The 18,563-nt window shown below is 35.4% G+C and overlaps 2 protein-coding genes across 2 annotated transcripts; one reads left to right on the plus strand and one right to left on the minus strand.

Annotated features, from left to right (window-relative positions):
• The first annotated feature begins 5,107 nt into the window (after nt 1-5,107).
• Nucleotides 5,108-8,929, plus strand: LOC111366030 (calcium-dependent protein kinase 26-like). The gene is made up of 7 exons (XM_022986654.1): nt 5,108-6,685; nt 6,894-7,037; nt 7,132-7,284; nt 7,710-7,825; nt 8,087-8,254; nt 8,359-8,583; nt 8,698-8,929. The coding sequence occupies exons 1-7, from the start codon at nt 5,734-5,736 to the stop codon at nt 8,821-8,823; spliced, it is 1,884 nt and encodes a 627-aa protein (XP_022842422.1). The 5' UTR covers nt 5,108-5,733; the 3' UTR covers nt 8,824-8,929.
• Nucleotides 8,930-9,777: 848 nt separating this feature from the next.
• On the minus strand, nt 9,778-13,214 carry LOC111366031 (fasciclin-like arabinogalactan protein 17). The gene is made up of 3 exons (XM_022986655.1): nt 11,635-13,214; nt 10,153-10,290; nt 9,778-10,055 (listed from the first exon to the last, which is right to left on the minus strand). Exons 1-2 carry the CDS (start codon nt 12,971-12,973, stop codon nt 10,226-10,228), a joined length of 1,404 nt encoding a protein of 467 aa, XP_022842423.1. The 5' UTR covers nt 12,974-13,214; the 3' UTR covers nt 9,778-10,055; nt 10,153-10,225.
• Between the last annotated feature and the right edge of the window lie 5,349 nt (nt 13,215-18,563).

Here is an 18,563-nt window from a genome sequence, read left to right on the forward strand (position 1 = left end):
GCTACGTAGTACTGGGTCGGTACTGTGCAAGCCAAGGCTTTGTCCCCAACTACTACCTGTCAGTTGCCTCGAACCCAGAACCATGACTCCTTCCACCCCTTGATGGAAGAAGGCAATCCTACCACAAAAGGGGCGTGCGACCCCCAGGGAGTAATGTAGTACCACCCCTTCGACTCATCTTTGCCCAAAACTCTTGGCTGGAAGAGGGTCTAGAAGACATGCAAAGGCATATCCTCCCTAATCGACACTTCCTTCCACAGGAAGTAAGACCCCACCAACTGGCTCTACCCGTTCGGTAGAACCTGGGTCAGTGACAACATAAAATTCCTTAGCATTGCCCTGAAGAAGGGGTGTAGAGGAAGACACATACCCACCTTAAATAAATATGCACTAACTGCGACACATCCGAGCCTTGGATAACAAGCCCGTTCATCAGCCTCGGGGACTAACATTTCTATGTTATGAGGCACGCAGTACTTCTCCCTGATCTCCCCCAACCTCTTCTGGGTCATATTTGAGGGTATCCTGGACACACCCCACTCCTCCTCGTAATTTACGGGCTCCTCGGTTATAGCACAATGCTCGACCTCGGAGTCCCCTCTAAAACTGTCCCCTCTCCAAACGACGCGATAGTAACTACCCCTACCCGAAGTGGACTCCATATCAGAATAAGTTTGGAAAATGGACAAAGATCGCAAAACAAGTTATTCTTGCAAGAAATACCTACGCAATCGACTAAGGAAACTGAAGGATGTCGAAAAATGAGAACGGAGCAAAGTTTCAACGCCGAAATATGATATTTTCAAGAAACACAAAGAATTGCAAAGATTGAAAGGTCACAAAATGGGAGTCTCCTACCTTTTATACAAGTTCAGGTCGAACACCAGCCATCAGATCAAGACTCATAAAATCTGGGCCTTTTATTGCAGATCGAATCCAAGGCGTAGAATTCAAACCGTTTTCAAAATCAAAGCCTCTGATGCAAACATGCTCCCCACACACCTCTCCAAACGCGTCTCCTTTTAGACACCCCAGCTGTAGCCATCATTGCACATTCAATGCAGCAGCCGTATGTGCCTTGGAAGTCGGAACGGCTCGACTGCATTTTCTTGATAACATGCATAAAATATCAAATCATTGGCACAAACATCGAAGACAATCATCTCTTCGCAAGCCTCGGCAGGTTCGATCCACTTCACCGCCTCGGCTTTCTCATCTACTTCTTCACAGTTCATCCACATCTTCGTAAGCCTCGACAAGTTCGATCTACTTCAATTCCTCGACTTCTTCATCTGCTTCTTTGTAGTTAAGCCACATCTTCGCAAACCTCGACAAATTCGATCCACTTCACCACCTCGGCTTCCTCGTCTACTTCTTCGCAGTTTATCCACATCTTCGCAAGACTCGACAGGTTCGAAACTCCTCCATCACCTTCTCCAATCACAGCAACACCACCACTTTCAACTCTATCTATTACATAAATGTTCATACTTGGACTTGGGGGACTATTTTTACATGTTGATAAACTTGGCCGACCCACTGGGGCCTATGGCCCACTTCTTCCGAACCGCTTGAAATCTTATCCGAGGCCCAATGGCCCCATGCCAACAAAAGTTCACCAGCATACTATAACAACGCCAGACGTGGTCCAAGTGCTACCGCCGAAGCTAATATGCCGAGGAGATCTTGTAGCCAAGGCCCTTCCCTTCCAAAGTCTTAAGGCTCTAAGCAGCGCTCCTCCCCAAGGATCCGGTCTTACACAATGATCCTTCCTGGGTGATTGACAGGACACCCATCATAGAGTACAAGTGCCTTGTCCTATCAATGTAGTGGCGGAGCCGACAATTAATAAATGTGTAGCAGGTTAGAAAGTCAAGTATGATGCCTATAATTTGACATGTAAACTTACGAGATAAGGCCACGTGTACTCCCAACGAAGGGTCACGATCTAAGTTGTAATACTATAAATACTCTCCCATGTATCTCTCAAAGGGGTAATGCAAGATTCAACACAAGAATAAATACAACATGCTTTACATTTACTCTCTTACAACATACACGAATTCATATTGCATTCTACAAAGATCAATTGGTAATTATTGTACAATCATTATGCAAACATCTCATCGGATTTCGAACATTCTCGTCCCACGCCTTTGAGTCGCTCCCACGCCTCCTTTTGCTATTATTTCTAGACCGTCCACGTGTCTTAGCGTGTTAGATTAGGCTTACGTGTGCTTGAGTGGGTCCAATATCTGTTGGCAACATATTTTGGGGTCAACAGGATCCTTTGTAGGCACAGTGTACGGACAAGCTCTTGTTCCCTGGCCTGCTGGAGCACATCTCACGATTTACCTCCCTTACGATGCTCCAAGGCGTGGCGATGGGAGCCCTCAAGGTTGGGGTTTTCAACCTTTTTTTTTTTTTTTTTTTTGGGGATAATGAACTTTATGACACTTGACGTTGTATTTATTGTTCTTTAGTGCTTTGTTAGTGTTGCAAGTCCTTGGCATGAATGCACTTGTACCCAAGAAAGGACTCTTGAAAGAGACGGGAATTTATCATTTCTGAGTCCCTTCCAACTTCAAACGTTTGAATAGTATTAAGGAAGAAAAAAAACTCAAAATTTTGCCCATCATATTATCAACCCATGTTTCCTATTCCAAGTCGAACAAGGTCGAGGAAAAAAATTAAGCTAAAATATTGTTTATAAGACTTTAAAGTCGCGTTCACTACTCGGTCTTCAAATTCATATCTTTTCGTTTGAAATAATTTTCCTCGTGTGAGAAATTTGCCTTGAGTGCCATGTCCACTTCATTGACAAGCCTTCACTAATGATGGCACCCCTTTTTAGTCATCCAAAAGGATCTAAGCCTCCGTTTGACTCCCGTAATTTGTATTATAATAGGAGAAGTAATGTTTATTTATTTTTTTATTTTTTTTGAATAATGGATAGTTGTAAAAGAATGAAAAGTTTTCGATTTACTTTTGATATTATTTTATTGAAAATTGTGTGGTTGAAAATATGAGAGAGAAAATTTTAATTTAATTTGATGAGATTTAATGGAGGTCATATTGCCTATCTTTTAAGCCCTCGTTTGAGTTCCACTCTTTTGATAAGAATGAATTTTTTAATAGTGTATTGATGAGAAATGTGTGATTAAAAAATAAAGAAAAGTTTTAGAATTGCATGTAATATTATTTTATTGAAGAATGTATATTGAAATAATGTCAAAATACTGTTTAAAAATGTATTTTTTTTCAAAGAATGAAAATCATACAGGGGCTAAAATTTTATGCTAGTCACCTTAATGGTGTGGCAAATTAAGATCTTTAGTGACAATAAGATGTTAATAAATTTCACATTGTCATTATCTTGCAATTTCTAATTGGTGTACGTTTATTACTAATTGTGTATGTATCTTCACGTTATCAATTTTGTGACGTTCGTTTTATGAACACTTCATCCTACAATTTTCTCTCCTCAACCAAAAAGAAAATATAAATAAAACTTAAAACCTTCGTAATATGACAGTGTTAATAAATTCAATATAGCTAACACCAAAGCTAAGAATTGTCGTATACCATTGAACACAGTTATTAAAAATCTTTTTATAAAAATTAAGATAACATTTTTCTTATAAGTTTCTATTCTATTGAAATCTCTATATAACATGTATTTTACTCATTATTTTTACAGTAATGATATTTACAGTAGCTCACTGTCATAGTCGTCCTACGTGATGTATATGTGACAATTATTGATTTGATACATTAATGTAGCATTTTTTTATTACCTTATACATCAAATTACTAATCGTTACATGTATGTCACATAGAGCAACTACGATAGTAAACAACTGCAAATAGTATTATTCTCATTTTTATTTTTATGGTGTAATGCCACTGATTTTGCATCAATGCAACAAGGAAAGAATAGATTATGCAAAAATTATCGCCCGGAGTCTGGCATCGGCTGGCAGCCGGCGTCTGCCGGTCAATCCGCAAATTTGATATTATTAATATTTATAATAACATGAATTGTGAAATATTCAAAGAGTTATCCCCCTTCGTGGGTTCCCACTCTGGCGGACATGCACATCACTTACTGATTTTTTTCCCTCGATTTACGTAGTCAAACATTGATCGATAATCCATTGTTTAAAGGAAGAATCCCAACCTTGAGGGCTCTATCGTCCCATTCCTAGAACTTTGTGAGAGAGGTAAATCACGGAATGTGCCGCCAACAAGCCAGAAAATAAGAACTGTCTGTACACTACGCCTATAAGGAATCCAATTCCATGTCTCAAGAATCTAATGCCCACACTGTGACGATCAGTAAGGTGTGAGATAACATCACTCCTGTCCTTTGCACCACTGGGCTATGCCCCAAGAGACAATAATCCATTGTTTAATTTTATTCATCGCTGCTAAATACAAAATTAAATAATCAAACATGTCTTATCGTTAAAAAGCTCGAATTTTTAGATGAAATGATTTAATATTGTATTAGAGAATACACCCTTGTTTGATGTAACTAAAAATCAAAGTTTTATTAAATTTTGATGAAACATGATGAAATGTGATTGAAAAATTGTAAATCCTTTTGACTTGATTTTTTATTAATTTTTAAGATACTCCAAGTTGAGATTACAAATTTCTTAAGTTAAACTAGATCGGTAAATTATTCACAAATGGACGGGACCTTCAAAAAACATCTATTTTTTAAACAACTTAAATTTTATATTAATTAAATTTTAAATTAATTCTATTATTGTAATTACTTAGTACTTTGTACCATAACATTTCGTCAGGAAAATATTAATAATATTTATGTACGATATAGGGTCCGTTTGGTAGAGATTTTGAGAATTGATTTTTTGATCGTTAGAAAAAAAGTGGGGTCCACATGTAATAGAAGAAGTCAAAAATTACGGCTTGAATAGTAAAAACAGCCTAATCTGCAAATTAAGAGATACCCCAGAAAAAGTACTTATTCTACAAGTATCTAGAATTTTAAAAAAGATTAGAAAAAATGAGAAAAAAGAGAGATATGAAAGCGCTCGGTATTAATTATTAGATTACGCGTTTACATTTTGAAACATTCCAATTTTCTACCAGAAAAACCTGTCAATTCTCTCTTCCGATTTGCGTTTATTTCAAGAAAGGAGGGAGAGAAAAATTCAATCCATTCCCACGTTTCACACATAGTCAGAATTATATATTTGTGTATATATAGTGAGAGAATTGGTAAACAAAATATTTTTCAAACACAATAAACTCTTCCATTTTTCCATAGTAGTCTTGTACATACAATGAGCCATGGAATTTATTTCTCTCTGACATTTTCAATAAATAACCTTTCGGGTTTTTATGGGTTCATATTATTTTGCCTTCGAAAGTCTTTAGATTCTTAGGTTTCAAATGATAGCAGAAGGTTTTGAAGTTATTTATATGGTGTTTTTCTGTTTTCTTGCAGTGTTTCGGAATAGGAGTTTTGGATTGATTGATTGAGGATTTTACTTTAATTATTGGGTGTAGTTTCTTTACAAGTTCTTGATTGATTGATCAATTGTTTTCACGTAAAAGGGTTGTTCTGATTTCCCCCCCTCTAATCGTAGTATTGAAATTCTTTAAAATTAATTATTTGATTTGTTAAAGCTGTGAAGTGTTAAAGAGGTTTATGGTGCTTGAGTTTAATTCTCAATAGAAGGGGGGGAAAAGCAGCAATAGATGGGAAACAATTGCATTAGTGAAAGGATTTCTGAGGATGGGTTTTTCCATTCGATTTATCATTCACTGCGGTGGCCTGATGTGATTACATATAACAACAAAGAAACAAGTCAGGTTGGATCAAATGTTGCGAAAGAGCTAGAAGCTCGGAATCCTCTTCAGAATAAGCCCCCGGAATTGGTGAAGGTAGACAAGGATGAGTATAATGTAGTACAGCCCGTGAAATCTGAAACGATGATCATAGTTACAGAAGAGGGAAAACAAACTGATGCTAGAAGATGGGAAGAGGTGATCAAGATCACGAATAAGGATGGAAGTATTGTTCAAACCACTACACCGGACCACTTGATCATGATCATGAAGGAGAAGGCAAAACCAGTGCAACCCACAAAACCCAAGCAACCTCACAATGTAAAGAGATTGGCAAGTGCTGGTCTTCAGGTGGCTTCAGTGCTAAGAACCAAAACAGGACATTTGAAAGAGTATTATAATTTGGGGCACAAACTTGGACACGGACAGTATGGAACGACTTTTCTTTGCGTGGAGAAAGAAACGCAAAATGAGTACGCATGTAAATCCATCGCAAAGAGGAAATTATTAACTATGGATGATGTTGAGGATGTGAGGAGAGAAATTGAGATCATGTATCATTTATCCGGGCATCCTAATATCATTTCTATTAAAGGGGCTTATGAGGATTCTGTGGCAGTTCATGTTGTCATGGAATTGTGTACAGGAGGCGAATTGTTTGATAGAATTGTTAAGCAGGGGCATTATTCAGAGAAAAAGGCAGCTGAGCTTACAAGGACAATAGTTGGTGTAATAGAATCGTGCCATTCTTTGGGGGTCATGCACGGAGACCTCAAACCCGAGAACTTTCTCTTTGTGAACGAGGATGATGATTCGCCCTTAAAGACTATAGATTTTGGATTATCCATGTTCTTCGAACCAGGTATATTCCAAAAACATCATCTTTCTTGATTAAGTGCAGTGTTCGTTTAATAGACTCTTTGGTTACCCTGAGAACTATGATAGATATAATCTCTTGCAAGTTAATATGTAAACATAGATGGAAAGGAGTGTAATTAGTTAAATTTACGAGGGAGTTTTTTCACCATGAACTTTAGGTATAGAAGTTAATTTTCATGTATAAACAACAGGGCAAATTTTCACTGATGTGATTGGGAGCCCTTATTATGTTGCTCCGGAAGTGCTTCGCAAGCGTTATGGACCAGAGGCAGATGTATGGAGTGCAGGTGTGATTATTTATACGCTTCTTTGTGGCGTGCCTCCATTTTGGGGTGGTAAGTTATAGCTAATTTATGCCCTTAAATTTGCTTGCACCTGCATTCATACACCAAGAGTTCTCACGCTTCTTGCTTCTGTTTAATTTCACAGAAAGTGAGCAAGAAATATTTGAAGAGGTTCTGTATGGTGATCTTGACTTCTCATCAGATCCTTGGCCCAAAATATCAGAAAGTGCTAAAGACTTGGTGAAGAAAATGCTTGTAAGAGATCCAAGAAAGAGGCTAACTGCTCATGAAATTCTTTGTAAGTTTCATTAATTAGTTTTACCTTTATGGTTAGTATGTGTAAAAGACAACGCCATTGAGTACAGTTTAATGATCACTCTTTTATCTTTTTGCTTAAAATACTTGAAATCTTGATTATATATAAGGATTAACTGTAGAAGTTTCAAGTTTCGTTTCACTAATATTGAATTAATGTTTTGCAAATTTGTAGATTCTTTGTCGTTTTCTTGTTGGATTGTGATAATCTGTCGACGTGTGACATCGAGTTATCACTATATATGGACAGCTGTTATTTCTCGAGTCGATTTAACATTTATTATTATCCATTGGAATAACTCGTTAACATAAAATTTGAAAAACTGTGGAATTGTTTGTTTCTAACTGCAGATTTTCATTTTACATATTTAGTTGTTCTATTCAGTTTAAAACTGTTTTTTCCTGCAGGCCACCCATGGGTGCAGGTCAATGGATTAGCTCCCAACAAGCCTCTTGATTCTGCAGTTTTAAGTCGCTTGAAACAGTTTTCGGCCATGAACAAGCTTAAGAAAATGGCTCTTAGGGTATGTTTTTTACATCTTAACCAGAAAGCGGAGAGAAAATAGGTCATTGAGCAATTGATAATATAGAGACTGTAATTCCTTTCATTATTGATGCATATACATATATAATTATAGAACAGAAGTACAATTTATGTTTCGCATGCGTTTTTATTGCATGTTCGGTGTTAATTTCTTTTTATTATACTGTTCGGCGTGCAATCGTCCTACCAAACATGGGCTCAGTGTTTGTTGCTATTCTTGAACCAATTTGTCTGGTTGTAGGTCATTGCAGAAAATCTCTCCCAAGAAGAAATTGCAGGGTTAAAAGAATTGTTCAAAATATTAGACACGGACAACAGTGGTCATATCACTTTTGAAGAACTCAAGGCCGGTCTAGAACGATTTGGAGCTAATCTTGATGAGTCTGAGATATATGATTTGCTGAAGGCCGTAAGTATTATTTTCAATCTCCCACTTCTACAAGTTTGCATACATATTATATGATGATATACCATATTCATCTCTTAGCTCCAATATGTTTTCTTGAAATGTAGGCTGATGTTGATAATAGTGGTACGATTGACTATGGTGAGTTCATTGCTGCAACGTTGCATCTGAACAAAATTGAGAAGGAAGATAATTTATTCATAGCTTTTTCATACTTCGACAAAGATAGAAGTGGTTATATTACACGAGATGAACTTCAAAAGGCTTGTGTAGAGTTCGGGGTGGAGGATGATCACTTGGAAGAAATGATTCAAGAGGTTGATCAAAACAATGTAAGTCTCCAACTTCTTGAGAGTAGAAACACTTCAAATAATCTCTTCCAAACAAATACTTAGGATTTGTGTATTCATCCACCATTAATAATCCCTCATTTTTTACTTTTTCAGGATGGAAGGATAGATTACAATGAATTTGTGGACATGATGCATAAAGGGAATACAGATTTGGGTAAGAAAAATTTACAGAATAATAATATCAATATTGGATTTAGGGAGGCAATGCCAGTCTATTGACATCAAATAAAAAGGAATTTTTTTTTTCTTTCTATTTTTTTATTATGTATACAAATCCATTAGGTTAGCATCAAGAAATAATAAACTAGGATTATATTCACGAACATTGGATTGATTTTTTTTTATTTTTTTTTTCATTTTATGATAGCTAGAAAATAATGTTTTAATTATTGAAAATGGCTTGTCTTGTGACAAATTGTCGATAATTTCATATTTCGCATTTCATAGGTCCCAAAAAAATTGAGAAATTCTATGAGATCGATCAAGTTCGGTTTATTATTTTTGGCTCATAAGTCAAAATTCCAATAACTTTTATTTTATGTGAAAGAATAACGCAATCAACTAACTAGTAAAAATATGCTCTCAAGTGCAATGCAATCAATGAAACATAAATAAATAAATAATGAGGAAAGTCCAAAAATTTCATGCCATTGAATATAGAATATAAAAAAAACATTTGTTATTTCCTACATTAAATACAATGAGAACCAAACTAATTTTTATTATTAATTAATTTAAGGTAAATTTAATTTATAATTTTTATGCACCGACCATATTCATTTAGAATTAAGCTAAATGCTACTCTCAAACCAATTGGTGGAACATGGATGAATTTTGTGCTCTGAATTTCCCATCATGGCTTGTCTGTGTTAACTTATGAGTGAAGTTTAGCCTTTTTCCATTTGCCAAACAAAGAATAAAAGAATAAAGTCAATGGAACCCTCTATTCATTTTCAAACTAATAATTCCACGTGAGCCAGCTCACTTTACTTTTTTTTGATGTGATTAATCATTAATTATTAGAGCATGCAAAAATCATGATAAAAATCTACAGATTGAGGCCTCATATTGCACCATGCCAAACAGCGCCTTAAAGAATTTCTAAAACATATATTTTTGAAAAATTATTTTCACTCATAAGTAAAAAAAATTTAATTTAAAGAAACACCCTACTGCAAGTCCCAAACTTGAAACTACATCATAAAGGGATCCATTATTCCAAATACAAATCGAAATAAAAAATAATACTTGAACAAAAAAACAAAAAAAAAAGACTCAAAAGTCAAAACAGCAAACAAGTTGACATTCTTCCAAGTATAGTATATTATTTATTTTAATACAAATAAAAAAAATGGATTATGTAATTACATTACAAGATAACAAGAAAACTCCCCCCAGTTGTGGGTTCTGCTGGATCCCTCCCCCACCCCTTGTATCATCATCCTAAAAAACTGCCATATTTCCCAAAAAAAAAAAAAAAAAGTTATATTAGTTTAAAAATAATCCAAAAATAATTTTACCAGAGAAAATGAGTAAATATATACTTACCCTTTCTGCATCTTCTTTGTTTCATTTTCTTTTTCTTTTTTTTTTTTAATCAGATTTTTCTGAGTATGATAATTCAGTTACAGCTAGTAAAATGACCAATGGCCCCAACCATACCGCAAGCCATCTCCATTAACTTCCCTGCACATACAGAAAGATGGAATCAGATGAGCAAATGACAAACCACGAAAGTTCGACCGAACAAAATAATAGTTTTAATTTCATTCGTCATACTGTCACGTCTATCTTATCGAACATGACAATATTAGTTTATTCATATGTCTGACCTCAAAAATGTGAACAACATTGTCTAAGAGCTTGTAAAAATATGAAACGACAAGGAGTACGAGTTTATGACATGCCAAATTATGATATATGATTGTATACGTGTTGTAACTATAGAATAAGTCAAAAGACAAGTTGGTCTCAACATAGAAGTAAAGAATCACAGCTAAGGCTAGGCTGGAATTGTATCTTTCTTAACTCAACATGTTTGGTTAAGCTTAAGAAGTTGACTTATAAGTAAATAATTAATTAAATTTATATTAGTCGAAGACTCAAAGGTGGAAATAAAGTAAGCTACTTGCTATGACGGTGAGGTAAAAATTACTATCAGAATAAGTAACTCAATATATCTAAACAAAATTAGAAACAGAACTTTAAAGTAACTTTTACTCCTACAAAGTATAAACCCATTTTGGAAGGGTAATTTGATGTGAGATGCCATTCATTTTCTATTGCTTCACCGACACAATTTGTACCTAATATTGAATACTAAAATATTTGTCTTAAAGGCATGGCTCAATTCATACCATTCAATACTAAACTATTTGTCCGAAAGTGAAATGTGAGCACAACATTCTGCCTAACGAGTTTCCCTAACATGGACTCATTTTTATCTACGAGTTAAGTACAAGCTTATATGCCAATAGCTCGACCGGTATAGAGGGAATTAAAATAGTTCAAATTTTGCTCATTGAAGAAGAAAGAAGAGGTGATAAAAAAACTAAAGTGGCATTCAAGAGAACGTCAAGTACTATTGACTTATCTACCAATCATTTCTATCTATTTATAAGTTAAAACGTTTATAAGCACCTTTAATACATGCTGTTAGTGAATTATTCCTTTCTTCTCACCATAAAATCTTCCCATAAATTCAGTCAAAGATCCATTAAACTAAGCTGGGTTCTCGATAAATCTATATTACAAGAAATTATCACCATCACCTCTGCCACAAATTCAATCAATAATCCATCAAACTAAGTCGGATTCTCAATAAATTCCTGATAAATTTACCAATAGATGAAATTCTTGGCACGAAATTCTGTTCAGAAACATTTTTACCAATAAAACAATTATTTAGATACAGATATACACAACAATTGAAGCATATTTTGGGGGTAAAAATCAATTCTTTCTTTCACATAAGAATTCAATTAAGTCACTGAAAATTCGGGAAAATTAGGAATGGCTAGAAGAACATACCTCTTCTGGGTTTTCCGACAACCTTGGTAACGGCCGCGGCAGGTTTAGGCGGCGCAGCCTTATTTTCCTCAACAGGAAACAAAACCCCGTCAATCCCTTGAACAGAAATTCTCCCATCTGTATAAATATCAGGATCGAACAAATAAGCAGAGCCTTCGCCTTGTCCAAATTTTACCGACCCATCAGCCTCCTCCGCCACCACTTTGTGCGGAAGCCGGAGAGTATCATACCGGACTTTCCCAAATCTCCTTACGGCATTGTACATACTTTCCTCCGTTTGGTACTCCGGTATCAAATGATAATACATTATTTGCTCCGGCGCCCCGGGTTCACTCAACTGATCTGTAGTCAATTTCGCCATGGCCTCATCATTTGGAGCTAAAACTGTTAATACATACCCTTCGGAGACTAATCGTCCCATTTCAGTTGCTAAGGACGTGAGATTTACAAGAATGTCCGCCATTTCGTTGTAGCCACCGTAATGTAGAAGAGTTTGGATGAAGTCCTTCACCTGGCTCTCGCCGTCGAAGTGGTGGTGAGGTCCACCTGGCCCCGGAGCGGGCGCCGGCGCCAGGGACGGACCAGGTGCCATGGCATCATAAACGGGTAGAACAGGAGGCGCTCCCGCAGGGACTGGTGCTGGTTTCTTCAATCTGTGTGTTCTTGGGTCAACTTCCGGTGCTCCCTCCGGCAGCACGGCAGAAATGGACCTCAAACTCCGGCGAGTATTGAAATCTTGTTGAACAGATTTCGGGATCAACACTCTCTCAATGCCGTGGATAATTCCATCGGGTCGGGTTATATCATCGGGTTTGATAATCTTCGCAATGCCCACAAGTTTTTCTCCATTTTTTTCAACCACTTCAAGTGTTTCTCCATTGGAATCCCTGGCCAAGCTGTTATGATTATTGGGTTTTTCTACCTTCACAGGCCAGCGAGTCGACTCAATGCGTGTCGGAATCATATGAAAAAGCAACAGATTTTGAAGAGATTTCAGATTCCCCGGCTCGAGCAAAAACCGCTTGAACTCGGGATCCAAATCCCTTTCCAAAGCCTCATTCCTGGGAGCAAAGATTGTAATATTATGTTTCGAAACTGCCTCTTCAAGGGTTTGCAGCAAAAGTGCTTTTTCCACGAGTTCTGATAACTCAGTATAGTGAGAATCCAAAAGGGCAACAAGAACTGAGTTGGAGTTAATCTGGACTGAGTTTGAGGACCCTGCGACCAAGTTCTTTGCCGATGGATTTTGATTTTGTTGCAATGCAGCACCTGTGATGGCAAGAACAGTGAAGATAGTGTAGAAGATGATTCTCGAGACGCCATAGATGTGAAAATCCATGGCCGTTTAATTACTTTACTTTCTCTCTCTAAAACACTTCGCTTTCTCTCTCTACCACAATCTGGTTTCTCTCTCTAGAATGGGGTTTTTTGGGACGGTGAACCTGATTTGGGAGGTGGGTTTGTGTTGTATTGTTTGGTGGAGTCTTAAAGCAGGAGCAAGCGGGAGTGGGTAAAAGCTAAAAGGTAAAGAGGGGATTGAAATTCACAAAGAGAGTAAATATGGGATTGCTTGGAGACTAAAAAGGCCACAGACGTGTGTACACAAAAGGGTGGAATTAATGATGATTTAATAATTGTTTGGACCTAACAACTTGTTATGAGTAGGGTTTTTACTTATTGTAAAAGAAATTCATGAAAAAAAAAAATTTAAAAACTTTTCTAATTAGACAAAAATTATACGAAAATGTTTAGAATTAATTTTTTAATCTTGAAAACAACTTTTGACAGGATAGGGATTCATAATTGCTCCACTCCCTAAAGGAATTTTAGATGTAAGTTTAAATAAGATGGATAAAATTATAATATAATCACATTTTATTTTACTTACGGAAGAAATAGTAATAGATATGACTATCTGGTCGTCACTGCTAGGGTACGACTACTCGATGAGAGATAGAAGTTTCGAAATGAGACCCCACTAATCACATTCCTACATGCATTTTATTGTAGCGGCTCCGACTATCAACATATTGCAGTGTATTATTTCGAACTTTGAAGTTTTTTCAATAGATGGAATAGCATTGAATATTATGATTTAGAATTATAAAATCGGCTATGATATATTTAAAACAAAATTTTGTTGGTCTAATTCTGGAAAATGTCATTAGTCAATATTAGAAAGACAAGTATTAACATTAAAGAGGGGAGAGGCCAAAAATGGTAGGACATATGGAAAGTGAGAGGAGAAAGGTAAAATTACATTGCTAGACTTTAAGGTTCGGACAGGCTACCGCTGTCGGTGGGTCTACTGGTAAAATCCGGCTCAAGCTGCTCCAGATGCAGATTCAAGCCACAAGCTACAGTTCAATTTTTTTTCTTTTATTTCCCCCCATTTTGTTTTAGTGACTAGCGAGTGTTTTCTTGGATGCCACGTTGTGGTTTATTCCCGGTAGGTAATTTCTCGAATATTCTTCTTTTATTTTTTAGAATTATGCTCTACAAATAAGCTAAAGAATAAGTTCAAAAATATGGAGCACACGTGTCGATACATAATTGAATTATTTGAAAAATAAAAACAACAAATACCCAATCATCTGCTATCAAATCATCTATTTTTTTTCCTGTCTTTGAGTCTGGACAAACATCATATTCATATTTTGTAATTTTTATATTAAAAGAACTTGGTAAATAATAAATTTTCTTAGAGGACATGTGGTTGAAAAAGTAGAAAAACATAGTGAATCGAATGTGCAATTAAAAATAATTTGAGAGAAAAAGTTCGCATAAAACAAACCTTTAATATTTTATGTAATAAAAATATTTTTAAATTAAATGTGAAAGTCGAAACAATAAATTTATGGGTGAATACGTATTTTGCTTTGCTTAAAAATTTAAATTCAACAAAAAAAAAAAGAATAATAGAAAAAAAGTGTCGTTTAAAAGTTTCCATAAAAAAATATGATAGGATTTTAGATTGAACCATTTTATTTTTAGTCCATGTTTGGTTGAACAAAAGAAAATAGATTAAAATTTAAGTTAAAATTAACAATTAATTTTTCAAGTACACATTCCATCAATTTTTATCAAAATTTACTAGAAAAATATTTTTTATTTAAACCAAAGTTAAATAGCCAAGTTATCGAAGTTAACTATTCTCTAGTTTAGTTATCAAAGTTTTTAAAATTTCAAAATAGCGAAATTACCATCACCATTTTTTGTTTAAAGGCTTTCACTTTGTATCATTATCATAAATATTGACATGTTAACGAACATAATGTGTGGCGTGAAAGTCTATCAATACATTATTTTTTTAATTTTTTTGGACGTCACGTACTAGTTGTAATTTGAAAATGTGCTTGCAAGGAAAGGTACGACATTTTACCTAGTTGATGGATCAAAATAATGGACCAATAAATCTTTCATATTATTTTATTTGAGTGGACTTCATAAAAGAAAATAAGAATCTTCCAAATAGACAAGTATGCAGATTTGGGATAGATTTGCTTATAAGCATATCAAGCATGTCATGTTTGGAAATCTACTTATTTTTAAGCAAAATTAATATGAAGAATTATCAAAAAGTAATGCTATTTACCTCACTAGGATTACAACCTCAACTTAGGTGATATTAATGTGGTATTAAATGATGGGTATAATTAAATAAATCATTTAATTTCATACTTTTTGTTTAAATAAAGTAGACAACATTATTTTATTTTTTTAAATATAAGGATAAAATGGTAAATTTGCTGGGCATCGTGCTCCATACTTTTTGTTGCTATAGGGTTACAGATAATCAAACAAAATGACAAAACAAACAGGGCACTACTTCCCCGTGGAGACAAAACTGCGGTGAGCTAAGCCGTAACCTCCATAGTGAATCGGCTGAAGAAGAAGTAGCCGAAGCCGAGTGAAGCTGGAAGGCAAACGGTCACTGTCACAGAGTGACCTCATCTCCACGCTAAGCTACAAGGCCCACATCACTTTCCTAGCGCGTGTAGTGCGTGAAGGTAGGTTTTGGGTCACACAACGTTAACAAGGACATCTCTCCTAACGGAATTGGAAGATCTTTTGTCATTCTCAAAACTTGTTTTTAATACAATTTTGTAAACTAAACCAATTTTCTTTTATAGACTAGATAGAGATATTTGGGCTTTCGAGGGGTAAGAAAGGAAATTGGGAGAAATGGTATTTTTTTTCCTAATTTTATGATTATGTCAATTTTATTATATTTTTGTTTGTTAATTTTGTACTTGTTTGGCAAGTGTATAAATTATAAACACTTTTAGTTGAACTTACTTTTTCATTCGTACATACTGTGGCTCGATGAATATTTGGTAGTTGTATACAGTACAATTTTTATTAATTACATTACATTTTAATTTCATTTAAGGTCAGATTACTGTGATAGCATAGAATGATTTATTTACTAATTACATATATTTTCAAAAAATAATTGCAAAAGTGCGTCAAAGTACTTTTCCTAACTCTTAAGTATGTGACATAATATTTTTACACAAACTATCGAAAGGAATTTGATGGGCTAATTAATGAAAGATTAAAAATAAGAATTTGACAAAAAGAAATCAAGAACAAAAGTGTTATAATGAAAACATTGAGGATCTTAAGTGCAATTATAATATAATGCATCAAATAAAAATTGTAAGGTGAATATAATTAATCACGTGTATTATCCACTTAGTTTTATTTTATTATAATTTAAACCAATTATAATTTATTTACGAACTTGCTTAGTCTCAATTGAACATGTTACATCTCAATTCTCGCTAGCATAGTACAATTTCTTAATTATATCCATGCTCCACAAAAGATCTATTCACAAGACCAAACACAAACCACATAAAAGTTGCAAAAGATCTAATTGTGTATAAATAAATTTAATGAAGTAATCTTTCTAGCTACTCTTGTTAAAATTATTACTTGTCATTCTTCCATGCTCTAGTAATTGCGCTCCCTATACCACTATAATTTAGAAGTGTATGATACTATTTGTAGCGAGCCTTAAAGGTAATATGTCAAAAAAAAAAATTTATTCACATGTTTTGTGATGGTAAATTTATATCATAGAGTCACACTTAATCATGATATTCTATATAGGAAAATATTTTTGCTCTATATATAATGAACTTGTCATATTTTAATGGGAAGAGTACACAAACCAGGTTTTAAGTATACATAATTCAAAATTCAAGTTACAAGTTTGATTAATGCAAAATTCAGGTTTCAACTAATTAATTAAAAATATTTATTAAATAATGATAATAAAATCACAGTTACATGATTAATGGTCACATATTTATTCGTCAGTCACATATGATCAAATTAATTGGCTACAGATTTTTTCGAGGTCACAAATAAAAATTTTGATAGGTCAAAAATTATATCAAGATCACAGATCAAAGAATTTGGTCACGTATCAAAAAATTACGGGCCACATTTTATGTCATTGGTCACACATCCAAAAAATTATAGATTGCAAGTCATGCATTTTCAAATTTGATGGTCACGGATTATTTTTTTAGTCACAAAATGATGAATTTCAAGGTCACAAATTAACACTCACTCACAGAAGACCAAATAATTGGTCACAGACACCAAATATAATTGGTCACAGATACCCACCCATCATCGCCACCATCATCATCAACAACACAACCACAACCACCAACAAACGCCGACCACAACTAAACTACCAACAAAAACTACCACTTTGTCCTACACCACCTCCACCGTAGCTAGAATCGACCATGACTGTTACCACCAAACACACCAACATAACCACCATCTCCATCGCCAACACGAACACTGCTAAAATCCATCACAACGACCAGGACACAATCACGGCCAGAAACAACCATCGAACACACCCAACAATACAATTTCCTCCCAACCTCAACACCACCACCCAAATCACCACTGCCAACACGAGCACCGCTACTACCATTAGCGCCATCGAAGCCATTAGCAAAACAACCATAATCACCACCATTTTCAACCACCAACAAACCAAGATTTTCAACTACAAAACCACCACCATCGACACCAACAAAAATCAGAGTCCTTTTGGATTACCGGAATCGGATGTCTAGGGAGTAGATGCCACTGCACACCGTCGAAGTTCAGGCATCGTTGGAAGTGGAGGCATGGGAGAAGTACTGTTGGAGTAGAGGCAATCACCACCGGCTGCAGCAGTGTCAATCGATGTCGATCTTAAAGCGCCACCAGTGGCGAGGAGCCGTGAGCGGCCTCTGTAGGGTCGTGTGCGACTAAACTGAGAGCAGCGCACGTCGGACTTGCTGGTCGACCAAATCTCTAGGCGAAGCTCCATTTGAAGAAGAAATGAAAGGTGGATGAAGTACCGAGAGAGGATAGGAGGTAGAGACGAAAATGGATTCGGAGCAGAATAAAGTTAGCTCCGGGGCGGTCCTCCGGCAACGGTGCTTGGCAATGGGGACGATGTGTGGGGAGAGGATATAAAGAAAGAAGACGGGAAGGAAAGGTAAAGATGAGAGAGAAAATAATTTAGGTTTTAATTGGGTGGATGGGATAGGGTTTTAATTGGGGGTGGAAACCTGACATTTGCACAAATAAATATGATAGCAGATTTTTGAATTGTGCATTTAAAAAAGCTGGATGCGTGTAATTTCCTCTATTTTAATTCTTAAATACTGATATGATTCAAATCACTCCAAAATGAGCCCAAACTAGAGGCCTAATCCATTTGCAAAAGAAGCCCAACAACACGTTTAAAAATAGTGTGCACAAAATCCGATCCATCTTAAAAACCAACTTTCAAAATTAAATTTTGGATCTCGATCTATTTAAAGCCCCATTTGATTCCCATTTTTCTCAAAATACATTTTTCTCTCTCTTCTTTTTTACTACACATTTTTTTATTAAAATAATAT

The sequence above is a fragment of the Olea europaea genome, chromosome 17 (assembly GCF_002742605.1).
Source record: "Olea europaea var. sylvestris chromosome 17, O_europaea_v1, whole genome shotgun sequence".
Classification (NCBI taxonomy): domain Eukaryota; kingdom Viridiplantae; phylum Streptophyta; class Magnoliopsida; order Lamiales; family Oleaceae; genus Olea; species Olea europaea.

What these genes read in the sequence shown, in the direction of transcription:
- LOC111366030 (XM_022986654.1), top strand. Translation starts at nt 5,734, where the DNA reads ATGGGAAACAATTGCATTAGTGAAAGGATTTCTGAGGATGGGTTTTTC. An exon ending in ATCCATGTTCTTCGAACCAG is followed by an intron (nt 6,686 to 6,893) that starts GTATATTCCAAA and finishes TATAAACAACAG; the next exon opens with GGCAAATTTTCACTGATGTG. An exon ending in TATATGATTTGCTGAAGGCC is followed by an intron (nt 8,255 to 8,358) that starts GTAAGTATTATT and finishes CTTGAAATGTAG; the next exon opens with GCTGATGTTGATAATAGTGG.
- LOC111366031 (XM_022986655.1), bottom strand. Translation starts at nt 12,973, where the DNA reads ATGGATTTTCACATCTATGGCGTCTCGAGAATCATCTTCTACACTATC. An exon ending in TGTCGGAAAACCCAGAAGAG is followed by an intron (nt 10,291 to 11,634) that starts GTATGTTCTTCT and finishes CTGTATGTGCAG; the next exon opens with GGAAGTTAATGGAGATGGCT.